This window comes from Urocampus carinirostris, chromosome 1 (assembly GCF_059441175.1).
Source record: "Urocampus carinirostris isolate Australia breed hairy pipefish chromosome 1, RoL_Ucar_1.0, whole genome shotgun sequence".
Lineage (NCBI taxonomy): Eukaryota > Metazoa > Chordata > Actinopteri > Syngnathiformes > Syngnathidae > Urocampus > Urocampus carinirostris.
The window spans coordinates 51,456,371-51,469,053 of NC_142349.1; the positions used below are offsets into that span (position 1 = coordinate 51,456,371).

Here is a 12,683-nt window from a genome sequence, read left to right on the forward strand (position 1 = left end):
AGTCTTTCTGGACGCAACCCATCTGGCATCTGGGGTGATGACACTTCAAGGGACATTGGCATACAAACTAATGCCAGCTGCCGTTAATTACAAGGGAAGAAAAACTGCAATAGAAATGCAGTGTCTACATCATTTTTAAACGGACTTATTGAGAAAGATGGAAACAGTTTCAAGCATTTACAAGCAATTTACCCAAGCACACTCCAAATCTCAAAAACACAACATTAAATTACAAGCTTTTTTTTTTAAAGATTTCCATCACCCGTACAAACCCTCAAGACTAATAAGTCCCAAGACATGAAGATGATGATGTAATTTTAGTTAAACATGTACCTGCAGTGACATCTCAATTAGCACGAGGAGTTTCTTAACACCAATCCAAACTCGCTTTCCTTTCAGCTGATGTGCGATGCTGGCTCTCTCTTTGTCTGTAAAACTCCCGAACAGCTGCATAAAAAGGCATGGATAGAATGTCAGTGAAGCCTGCCAGAACCATTAAAGCGGGATTCTACGAATGTGACATTACAATATACAAATAGGTGTTGCATTCACTAAATATTTGGAAATCATTGAATATTTCATTGCGTATTCATTATTTTTTTTATGGGAATGTAGCTCTCTGGAAAAGCATACGCAATACACCCAGGCACTTTTACTTATACCTCCAAAGCATCAACAAGTTGTTCCCCAGTAGAGATGTTAGGGACGTGAATGGTAGTGCTGAAGGCATCCAACATTTCCATCTCCTGTAGGACATCCTTTCTGCTGGTGGTGCCGATGATGAGCAGCTTCCTACCCTGAAAGAGAATTTAATTACAGCACTTCTTTGGCACGCAAGTGCATATATGACCCTTGTTCATTTCAGAGATTTCCATATGGGGAAAGAGACATCTTTTATTCATGCTGCACATTACAATCTACAGTGTGCGTGAAACTATATTCGTCCATCCATATGCATCCACAGTGTGTCGTTATTTTAGTTGAGATGTTTTGTGAGTGTATTGCATGTTTGATAGCACCGGTCTTTTAAGAGACTAAGGAAGTCATGTTTAGGCAGATGCAAATTAGGAAGTAGGTGATAAAACAAAGATGTAATCTGGGGATGGTTGAATAATAGTCTGTATTCTATAAATAGTCTGCAGTCATTGCAGCACTTTGAGACCTCTTGTAATTAAGGGCTATACATATAAACACGACTTGACTATATGTACAGAACACTAGATGCAGTATGTCAGCGCGCTGTAGCAGCCTGCTAACTAGCTGCCCGCTAACTAGCTGCCCGCTAACTTGGCCGGGTCAACATTCCCGTTAAGCCAATGTATGTAACAATGAAAATAAATCCTAACTTGCTCATTTTACAACCGATGTTCATGCGGGAAACTTTTTTGTCAAAGAAAATATGTGCAGTTAGAATGGAAAATTAATTGAAAAATATGAAATGGAAAAATGCTTTTTTTTCAAAAATCAAAATGGACAATCTATTATAAAAACAATTTATGAACTATAATACAAGTTACAAAAAACTGCATTGAAATTTTAACACTTTAAACTCATTGACAAAATATACAATTCAAAATCAGTGTTAAGAGGCAAACTTGTGTAACATTTTAAACTATGTTTTATTTTTATTTTGCAAATCAAGGTAAATGTTATGTGGGCATCTATATGGCTATTCCATATAGATGGAATAACCATATAGATGCCCACAAAACCATTTATACAACCAAACATTGTCATGATTACTGATGTGACTCAGCTGTGCCCGCTCATTTGGCGCCAACTGCCGCGGGTTCTGATTGGCTCCCTGTCAGTATTTGAATCCAGTCTTGTCAATCCCCTGTTGTCAGTCCGTCTGCGAATGTCTGTGTATACTAGGCAAGCCTTTTTTCGACCCTGACTCACGCCTGTCACGTTTTTTTCTCCTGTTTGTCTCCCAGTACGACCTGTTTTGATACCGACCACGTCTGCTCTCCCGTCCCGACTTACGACCCGTTTTCGATCCCGACCACGTCTGGTCTCCCGTCCCGGCTTACGACTTGTTTCCGACCCCGACCACGTCTTGCTCTCCCAGTCTCGGCTACCGACCAGTTTTCCGCCCCTGACACCGCCATTGCTCGCTACGGAAGATCCACTTCCGTGTTCACATCACAATCCAAGTACGAGAGCAAATTGCTTCCCGGATCGTGGGCGCAGCGCTTCCTCTCTCTTTCAATAAAACTTGTGGTAAACGTCACGCAAGTGGGTCCTGTTTCCATTCTGGTCTTGACAAATATAGTCACTTGCCAGTCTAGGCTAACAATAAAATACTGTATGTATAAAAATATTGTATAAGAAAAAACACAAAGTCAAAGAAAGTCATTCATCTAGTGTTAACGTCTACTGAAGTGGCCATATACAGTACAGTATGGTCACTTGCCACATAAAGGGTTAAAACCCTGAAAGTGAATGGTTTTACAAGATTTTTTTTTCTTGTACTTCCACCTTGTAAATCAAGGGAAATGAGCCCTGGCGATGTGGCGCAGCCTTCTTTTAGAAAACATTGAAACAATGTAAGCCACCAAGAGGGACTGGAGCTACTACTTACACACCGGGTCTTAAATCAACCTTAAAAAATGTGACTCACTTTTACTGCAACAACCCATTGATATGTTTTTGTGCAAAAACATTTCTGCTCATACTCTGTACAAAAAAAGTATAAGAACAACAATAAAGTGGGAACTCTGACCTTGGGAGGTGCTTTCTTGAGGAGCACCAGCAAAGCTTGAAGAACCAGATTTGAGAAACGCGGTCCAATTGGAACATAGTCAAGAAGACGTTCAATGTCATCAACCACCACACAGCTCAGCTGTGATTTGTAAGCATCATCAAAGACCTAAAACACAGAGACAGTCTCTTTGAAACAATGGTTGTGTCATTGTTCCTTAAATTAGAATTAGGAATTGCCTTTATTGTTATTGATAACAACATAGTGAGCATTTCTACAACGAGACCAGACATGACACAAGTTAAACATGTAATAATGAAATAGGTGATTTCTCAACTTGGAAATTTCAACTTAACTGTAAATGAAGACCATGCAAAATAAGATAGACAGTTGAAAAAGCTATCTTGGAGAACAAAATTAGACAGCATTTCTTGTGCAGATACATTTCATTTCATTAAATTGTGTAACTCTTTTCTGGCTGAGTAATTTATCTTGTTAGTAAACAGATGACCATTTGGTAAACTGTACAGCACAAACCTTTTTGATAGCCTGGCACTTAGAGATCTCTGAGTGTCCAATCATCTTGTCTGGAGAACAAATCTTAATGAAGGGGAATTGCGAATCCTCCGCAATCTTGGCTGCCAAAGCCGTTTTTCCACTGTGAGGTGGACCTGCAGGGTTTTGGACACATGACACAGTTAACAAGAAAAAAGGATGTGAGCTCATTTTTTTCTTCTATTGAATATTTTAATTCCTCCAAAAAGAGATTAGGTCTCAACTTTTTTTTGCTGATCTCATTAAGTGTATTTTGTGCACATACCCTCCAGTAGCACAGCCACCAATGGTGTGCGATCGCTGTTTTTGGTCTGCTGGACCAGCAACTCGCCGTCATCAAGGACATGTGTAACTGGGTCACCCCATTTGATGATGCCGTTCATGATGTAGCTGGTGTAATCCTCCTGGTTGGTACCAAATGCCTGGCAAACACAAAAATAATTATTTTGCAATTTCAAAATTGTTATCTACATCCGAGGTCACCGACTGAAAAAGAAATTATGCTCACTGGTTTGATGTCATTGTTTAGGGATCCCATGAAGTCATCCCGGGTGACCTGCAGCTTCTCTGCCCTCTCCATGTCAACTTCAACTGTAGATGTAGCCTGAAATATACATACAGTGAATAATGTCTGAATAATGTTATGTTTATGATATTTTGTCCATGGATACTTATCAAATAATTCAGAATGGTCTCTCAGCTTCCTTTCATTGCTTCTCCCCTGGTTGTTCTGCTCCCAGATATATGTTTTCATATTCAAGCATTTAACAATTACATTTCAGCCATTACTTAGTGCCAGGCGCAAAGATTTGTCCAAAGTCCTCGAACAATTCTGTTAGCATAAAATGGGTGCTAAAGCTTTCAGTATGGCCAATCAAATATCAAGTTGGCGGAGCCAGAGCCTTCTAGCTGGCATAGGAAAACGTCAGCAGTTTCACAAACTATGATTGGCTAGGATGGTGCTAACAGAAGTCTTACAACAAAAAGGTGAAAAATTATATCCCCGTTACCACTGCTTTTGTCAAACAGACACTTTTAGCCCTAAATTAAAAAAAAAAAAACCTTTGCCAAAAATACGACAGGACAGGTTTGACTTTCAGCATTAGCTGCAATGGCGATATAAAAAAACTTCTTGATGAAACTGAAACGCAAGGAGAATCTGAATGACAGGATAATTGAAATCTTTATGTGAAAAGAAAGGAGGATATTTTTTTTCTTAATTTACTACAAAATTAAGTTGATAATGTCTTAAAATAACAACTATAATCCTCAAACAAATCATTGCTTTTGTAAAGTATATTACATATCTAGAAAAAAAATAGCCTTTTTTAACTTTTAGTATTTTTATATGCTATTTAAAGGGCACCTAAACAAAGACAAGCACTCAAACGTTCATTCGCTTCGCCTTGGAAAAAACACTAATTTCAAATGATGTTATTATTATATTATAAAAATAGGCTACTTAGCTGTCTACTGTATGTACAGAGAGATCAGAAGCAAGAAAATGAGTACTGATTAAGCACAATTGTCAATGCAGTTCTGACACCCAATCTTCCATAGATAAATATTTCAATAAGAGTACAGTACTAAAATACACCAATTAAATTTTATAGTGAACCAAAATTCCCGTCATATTTACCTTAATGTGTCGGTTCATGGCAGTGGACTGGGCGGCCCTGACCAGCCCCTCCAGCTCTGCACCGCTGTAATTCTTGGTTTCAGATGCCAATTCCGGTATGTTGACGTCATGAGCCAATAGATTGAAGTTGCGCATCTTGTTAGTGTGAATGGTGAGAATCTGAACGCGACCTTTCTCATCAGGAAGACCTGGAAGTCAAATACATGAAAAAGGATAACCAAGAACAGAAGGCACTGAGATATCGACCTATTTATAACATTCATTAGTTAATCCCACAAAGGCAAAAAGACAAAATTTAGGGCCAATATACATGAGCTAGTGTTGCATCATTATTAAAATAATGATAAAATATTGTTTCTCTGGAGGAGATCAAGTATCTCGGGGTCTTGTTTACAAGTAAGGGTAGGATGGAACGGGAGATGGACAGACGGATCGGTGCAGCGTCTGAGAGATAAGGTGAAAAGCTCAGTCATCTGGGAGGGACTCAGTGTAAAGCCACTGCTCCTCAGCATTAAAAGGAACCAGTTGAGGTGGCTCGGGCATCTGTTAAGGATTTTTCCAGGAGGCCTCCCTCGGGAGGTGTTCCTGGGATGTCCCAGCGATAGAAGGGCACGGGGACGACACAGAACACGCTGGAGAGACTATGTTTCGAGGCAGGCCTGGAAACGCTTCGGAATCCCTGCGAATGAGCTGGATGGAGTGGTTTGGGCTTCCCTAATTAGGCTGCAGACCCCAAATAAGCCGAACATAATAGGTGTATGGACGTTTCTGTAAATGCGAGTTCCTGGTTCCAGAGACGCCACAAAACCCAGACAATAATGGTATCAGCCATTGCTGCTGCCATAGTGCCAGTACTTAACACAAAGTGTTAATTTTTATGTTTGTGTGTTGACAAAAATATTTTCGCTTTGTTTTTGTGAAATGAAAATGATCTGCATTTATATAGCGCTTTTCAAGTCAAAGACTTCCAAAAGCGCTTTACATCGTGCTTCACATTTCCCAATAGCGGCCTTGATCTGTGCAGCCATGTAAGGCGCTAACCTGCTTGTTGGGGGTATTGGGGGTTCAGTGTCTTACCCAAGGACACTTCGGCATGTAACATGGACAAGCCGGGATCCGAACTGGGATCCCTTAATCCTAAAACGATCGCTCTACCTCCTGAGCTAATTTTTTTACCATTTTTACTCAATAATATTGATTTATACTAAAACAGTGTTGGAAATAGCGAGTACTAGATTCGTCCCATTTTTGACCCAAATGTTTAGGAGTGCTACAAAAATCATAGTTTGACATAATTTGACATAGACCCTTTTGCATATTACATATCTGCTCCTCGGAATTTCGGGGGAAACGGTGAGACAGTTTTGTGATAAATACGAGTATGAGACAAAACATGGGCATTCTACTTACCTATTTCCATCTTGACTTCAAACCTGCCAGGCCTCATTAGGGCATCATCAATCAGGTCAGGCCTGTTGGTCATCCCTGGTAATAAGAGAAATAGTGACGTAGAGGAGGAAAAGAATGATGGATTATTCCTGTTTCCATTTTCTCTGTCCTTGGTCCATATATGAGCTGCCTCCATCCTATTCATTCTGGGTAAATAGTGGCCTACACTGGAGAATAGTCGCTGGTTTATCACAAGTTTATGATGGGTGATGTTCACTATTGTATAATTATCACATTATCATACATATCAGTATGTATGGGATGTGTTGATTTCCATGTGTCTGATCATTAAAAGCTTTTGACCAATTATAAATACCGTATTTTCCGGACAATAAGGCACACCTAAAAACCCCAAATTGGCCAGAAATCTGAAAGTGTGCCTTATAACCCTTATATATAAATACATATAACCTTATATACCGCAAAATACGATAAGATTGGGAAATCCATACAGTATTTTTAGGTGTGCATTACCACATACTGTATACTACCATATTTGAGCACCGATTGTTCCACATGGTAAAAGAATCTCCACACTTCTTCACCAGTGCATCAGTAATGTTGCAAAAGACAAAAACAGAAAACATAAAGTCTTTCAACAAAATATTATACAAGCTGTTTTACGTATGTATACATATTAAACCGCAACGTTTGAATACCGAAATCAGAAATGCTTATGAGCTGCCCCTAAATTTTAAGTGCAAATCAGTTTTCCTGGCACGTGAGTAAAAATAGTGTGATAATGAGATAAGCCAAAATACCTTTTCATTGGTTATCTGTAACACTTTTGGTCAAATGGTTGATTGATGGTGAGCTTAACGCCGCAATCTGGGTTTAGTTAACGTTGCAAACAAGTGTATTCAATATTTAATCGACTGATCAATTATTTGCACTATTCATATGCTGTAAGTGTATAAAAAGCCCAAAGGTTATACAGTTCATACTAGTTTTTCGCGTGGGTTTCGTTTTAAAAAAGTCCCATGATAGTCAAGAACCCGCAAATTAGAATGATTTATATCTTCATAGATATTAGTAACATATGATATATCCGTCTGTAACAAAATAACAACAATAGATTTACAAATCACAACAGAACACCAAATTGCAGTTCAAGAGCATTCACTCTTTATTGTCATTATACAGAAGTAAAACAAAATTGGAGGGCTTCTCCTTTTAGTGAAAGATAGATAGATAGATAGATAGATAGATAGATAGATAGATAGATAGATAGATAGATAGATAGATAGATAGATAGATAGATAGATAGATAGATAGATAGATAGATAGATAGATAGATAGATAGATAGATAGATAGATAGATAGATAGATAGATAGATAGATAGATAGATAGATAGATAGATAGATAGATAGATAGATAGATACTTTATTCATCCCCGTAGGGATATTCACACTTCCAGCAGTCTACCCCGTTGTTTATTAACAGATGAACATGATGCCCTAGGGGTGCTTGTAGCGAAGTGGATGACGTCACGCCAGTCCAAAAATTCGACATCCCTGCGGCAGATGGAAATCTTTTCTTTGTGAAAATCCAGGGATACACCACCTCGTGTTAGCAAGTCCGCCTCTTCTCCGATTCTCCCCGGCTTTCGTGTCTCTGTTTAGTGGCGTTGAAGCCGGATTGCTCCGGGTAGCTCCGGGTGGCTACACGTTAGCGTCCGGAATGCTAAACGTGAGCCACGTTTCCGCAAAACACAGCAACTGCGCTCCCTGTGCGCTTCGATGTTTTCCACCAGCACTCGATAATCTTATTTGGTCGTGAGTTCGCATTTACCATGATTACGGATGGTACCGAACATTTATAACGCCGCTAGCCGCTTCCCTAGCTCCGGCTTTTCCCCCACGTTAGGACCCCTTCATCACGCCGGCACGAGAAATCTTCAGGGCAAGGAGTTGAAATTCCTTGAATACACGCATTTCTTGTGCGTTAAAACCCATGTCCATAGGATAGAAGTAATCCATAGTGTAGTTGTCAAAACGGGTAGAAAAAACACCGAAGATAGGAGCAGACAATAAAACAACAGGGCAGCTGCTGGAAAAGGCAGCCGCTCGTGGCAGCGCCGCTTTTATATAAAAGAAAGCTAATTAGAGAGTGGATGACTAGCTTTTTGTTAGCAACAAGGATCCTGGGATTGTGCCAGGTCTCCATGATAATTAAAATACAAATATCATGAATGTAGCGGTTTCCTATGAGTTGTATCTCCAGGTCATCCGTTTCATGGTGGTAAGATACAGGTTTACGAGAGTGGTTACGTGGCCGTAGCAGAAGACCAGACCTGCTGCCCCACTTTTGCTTTATCTCCCAACCTCAGTCTGTTCCCAGACCTGATAACAATCCACGGAGCACCCGAAGTGATCAGCATTTTGTTGCGCTCTTCTGACTTTTGACTTTCCACAGGGTCCGATTTAAATGAGGAATTTCCTTTCAATGTAACAAGATGCTAAAATATTAGCTGGTGTGCCCTTACCGTGTGGAAAATTCTGTAATTTAAAGCAATATCAAGAACTCTTATGTACAAATGACCATAGCAATGAAAATCGTCAAAGTATCAAAACGACAAAAAGTAAACCACGAGGGATTACTATAAACAAGTAAACACGGTAGCTCTTAATGCTGTCCCAATTCATTGCGCCTAATAGTCTGGTGTGCCTTATGTATGAAAAATACATGACAAAAGACCATTTTGGGGGGGTGCGCCTTATAATCTGGTGTGCCTTATACCGTGCATAAAATACTGTTGTTCAAAACAATATCAAGAACTCATACCAATGACCAGGATGTTGTTAAGTTGCTCCACGCCGTCAATCTTAGAGAGGAGCTGGTTGACCACAGTATCGTGCACACCCGTACTGCTGGCGCCCGTGCCCCTCTGCTTGCAAATGGCATCCAGCTCATCAAAAATGATGATATGAAGACCGCTGTTGGCTCCCAGCTAATGAGGTCGTGGATGAAAAGGTCAGCCTCTTTAAAGCGCGATTAATGAAATATAACTAAACGCCAATTGCACACCCGCTTTTGCTCGTCCTCAGCGTCCGCGAACAACTTTCGTATGTTGGCCTCTGACTCGCCTACATACTTATTGAGGATTTCTGGACCATTGACGATCTTTGGCTCACGGGCGTTAAGCATTTTGCCAATTTGCCGGGCCATTAGGGTTTTACCGCAGCCTGGAGGTCCAAACAGCAAGATGCCCTTTACGTGCTTACAGCCTGGGAACAGAAATCCAAAAAAAGCAGAGTTATTGAGAATTAATGATTTAAAAAAAGGGAAACAGAAAAATCTAATTCTTCTTTATAAATTACTATGCCATATATTACTTAGATTTTGTGCTAAGTCCCTGTCAGTCAGGCCTAACTAAAGCAGGCAACACTCGTATAATGCAAAGTAATGGAAAAAAAACCAACAATAACAAAATTAAAGTGATAGGTTTGTTCTGTTTTTAATATTGGACACCTGCAAAGGAGTTTACATAGGATGCCAGTTTGTTATTTTAATTATAATAGATGCCTTTCCAGCCCCCATCATCACCAGATCACCACTGGATGCGTGCGCATTGGTGGCCCAAAAACAGCAGGAGTAGCAGTGTGAGTTTGAAGGGAGTAAGAGAAAATTTGTATGTTGCGTTGAATGTTGAGTCGCAATTTACAAAAATAACTAGCCCAGCTGTTGTTTGTAAGGGTGCACAACATGCAATTTTAAGGAACAACATATTTTTGCAATTGCAAGAGGGAACCGGCCCTTTCAAAAGCACCGTAGCAGCCTGGGGTTGCAAGCCATTAAAAAACTGACTGGACCAAAGACATCATTAGGAATATCTACCTTTGCGGTGCAGATTTCATATCTTGTAGGGCGATCTGATTTAGATTTACTTGAATGCCAAATGCCCAGGTAGGTGTAAGTGTGATAATTTTTGGTGAAAAGTGTTTGCAACCGCTTATCCTCAGTAGGGTCGCGGGGTCGCTGGAGCCCTTCCCAGCCATCTTCGGGCGGTAGGCAGGGGACACCCTGCACCGGTTGCCAGCCGGTCGCAGGGCACACAGAGACAGACAACTCACTTGCTCATTCACACCTAGGGACAATTTGGACCGGCCAATGAACCTGACATGCATGTTTTTGGAATGTCGGGGGAAACAGGAGTGCCCGGAGGAAACCCACGCAAGCATGGGGAGAACATGCAAACTCCACACAGGAGGTTTGATCTCATGACCTCAGAACTGTGCCCCACACGTGCTCACACAATTACAATCAAAACAAAGATTTTTTTTTGTTGTTTTTGACTTTGATCACTGAACGTTACTATCTTGCTGCTTACACATATTTTGTGCTTATTTTAGTTGTTGCTATCTATGGTGAACAATATTTTTTTTGTCAATCATCTTGTATAACCTGACATCAATTCTGCCGTTCTACCTCAACAATGCACGCACAGCTTGGCAACGTCACACTTGTTTACAAACATGAAAAGGGGCCTATACCTGACTAATGTTTGTTGTTTTGACTATTGTGCATCATTTAAATTGTCACTATTGGTCAATCATGTTGCTGTTCTTTGATTATTCCACACTTTTTGGGTGAATCTGCTTTCTGTAACAAAGAAGTTTTAATGAAGATAAAAGGCTTATGGGGGAACTTTAAGAACAGGTTGGAATTTACTGAGGTTTGGACTCTCAAAATCGATCGATTTATTCTCTCCGTATTTTAAGTGTCTATTAAACTATAAACGTATTATAATGTCTCACCCATCTGTTCCACGATGTCTGGAGGGAACACACGAGAAGCAAATGCTCTCCTGAAAATATCGGAGAATTCTTTATCCAGGCCTCCAATGCCCATTTTCTCAAAGTTCCAGTCTGGGTTGATGATTGTCTGACGGGCCTCCTTGGTTTTTGCCTTACCTACAGAGCAATGATCAGTAAGATCTTGGGCATTGACAATAATATATATACATGCACACTTTTCAAATGTGGTACTCGACGAGACGAGTGGAGCTTATGTCTTTTCACCCTAACTTGTGATTGTTTAAGACGTTGTTTTCACCAATTTTTGGAGGGATACAGTACGTTAGGTAAGAATATCATGATATTTACTGCTTACTTCCACATTTAAAATAGGGTTGCATGATTGATGTGAGAAATATATTTCAACTAGCATTATTAATTCCAGTATCGGGTTTGTATTAAAGAAATAAATCTCACAATTACAAAAATGAACACATAATACATAAATAGACGAATTCAAATTGAACATGGTCATTAGCGGACTTGGACAACAGAGAAATTGCATTGATTGGAAAAATTTAAACTGCATGATTTAGTGCACCAGGGTGCGTCCTTAGAATAAACTGCGGACAGGATTTTAGAATAGCACACTAATATTGGGTAATTGTGATTTTCTAGGAAATTTTATTTCTAACAGTCAGGATAAATCATTTTATTTAAATACATGATCAATTTTACTTCAGCCTATGAAATTTAGTTAGTAATTTCTCAGTTATTCAAGGCTGATGTTTAGTGGTTGACGGAGCCTATTCTAACCCTACTTCTAATAATTACAACCTTGGAGGATAATAGTAACATAGTAGCAACATAGTAATAACATTATAATATTTTATTTTAGAAGTGTCTATCTAACGGTCAGTCCTTTATGCTAATCAGCAACAAAAATAAGCTGCAAAATACTTTTGGTTATTTTCCCCCCCAAGTTTAAAAAAAAAATAGTTTTTTTGTATATCTGATTAGCTGGATAAGCGTGGGTGAAATTGTTACTTAATCCATTTTAGGGAGAATAACTTGTTTTTCAAATATTATAAATAAACTTTATTAAACAACATTCCTTTAAATTCCAAACTCCCCTAACACTTAATCAGAGTCCGAATCAAAAATCTTGTTTGTGGCGAATTTAGATTGAAATAATCCTGGCTATTTAAGTAAATGCCGTATTACACATATTTAGGCATTACTGCCATCTTGTGGGAACTATAAGTAGGCCTGTGGGGTTAATGTACATACAGAACAGGTGTCAAACAGGCGGCCCGCGGGCCAGATCAGGCCCGTTAAGGGATTAAATCCGGCCCGCGAGACAACACTCAGAAAAGCGCAAGAGAAAAACAAGCTGCAAGTTGAAATATGTCAACTTGATGTTGCCAAAGCCAGGTGCCTCGAACAAAGACACTGTACTTGTATTTTTTTTCTCTCTCTCTCCCTCTCTCGCTCTCTATCTTTTCCACCCCTTTTCTCCCACTCTCTGTCTCTGTCTCTTTCATTCTCTGTGTCTCTCTTTTTCTCTTCCTTTGTTGCTCTTTGTTTCTTTCTCTCTCA

General features: G+C 39.7%; 1 protein-coding gene across 3 annotated transcripts in view; it reads right to left on the reverse strand.

Annotated features, from left to right (window-relative positions):
* Positions 1–12,683, reverse strand: part of LOC148375092 (vesicle-fusing ATPase) — a 41,348-nt gene that overhangs the window by 5,013 nt on the left and 23,652 nt on the right. For all 3 annotated transcript variants that reach the window (XM_088344612.1, XM_088344596.1, XM_088344605.1), the window contains 11 exons: positions 11,106–11,261; positions 9,376–9,575; positions 9,133–9,298; positions 6,309–6,383; positions 4,899–5,086; positions 3,768–3,863; positions 3,525–3,681; positions 3,242–3,375; positions 2,726–2,872; positions 663–797; positions 334–447 (listed from right to left, as the gene is read on the reverse strand). In XM_088344612.1, coding sequence (XP_088200738.1) covers positions 334–447; positions 663–797; positions 2,726–2,872; positions 3,242–3,375; positions 3,525–3,681; positions 3,768–3,863; positions 4,899–5,086; positions 6,309–6,383; positions 9,133–9,298; positions 9,376–9,575; positions 11,106–11,261 — 1,568 coding nt within the window. The remainder of the gene's footprint in view (positions 1–333; positions 448–662; positions 798–2,725; positions 2,873–3,241; positions 3,376–3,524; positions 3,682–3,767; positions 3,864–4,898; positions 5,087–6,308; positions 6,384–9,132; positions 9,299–9,375; positions 9,576–11,105; positions 11,262–12,683) is intronic.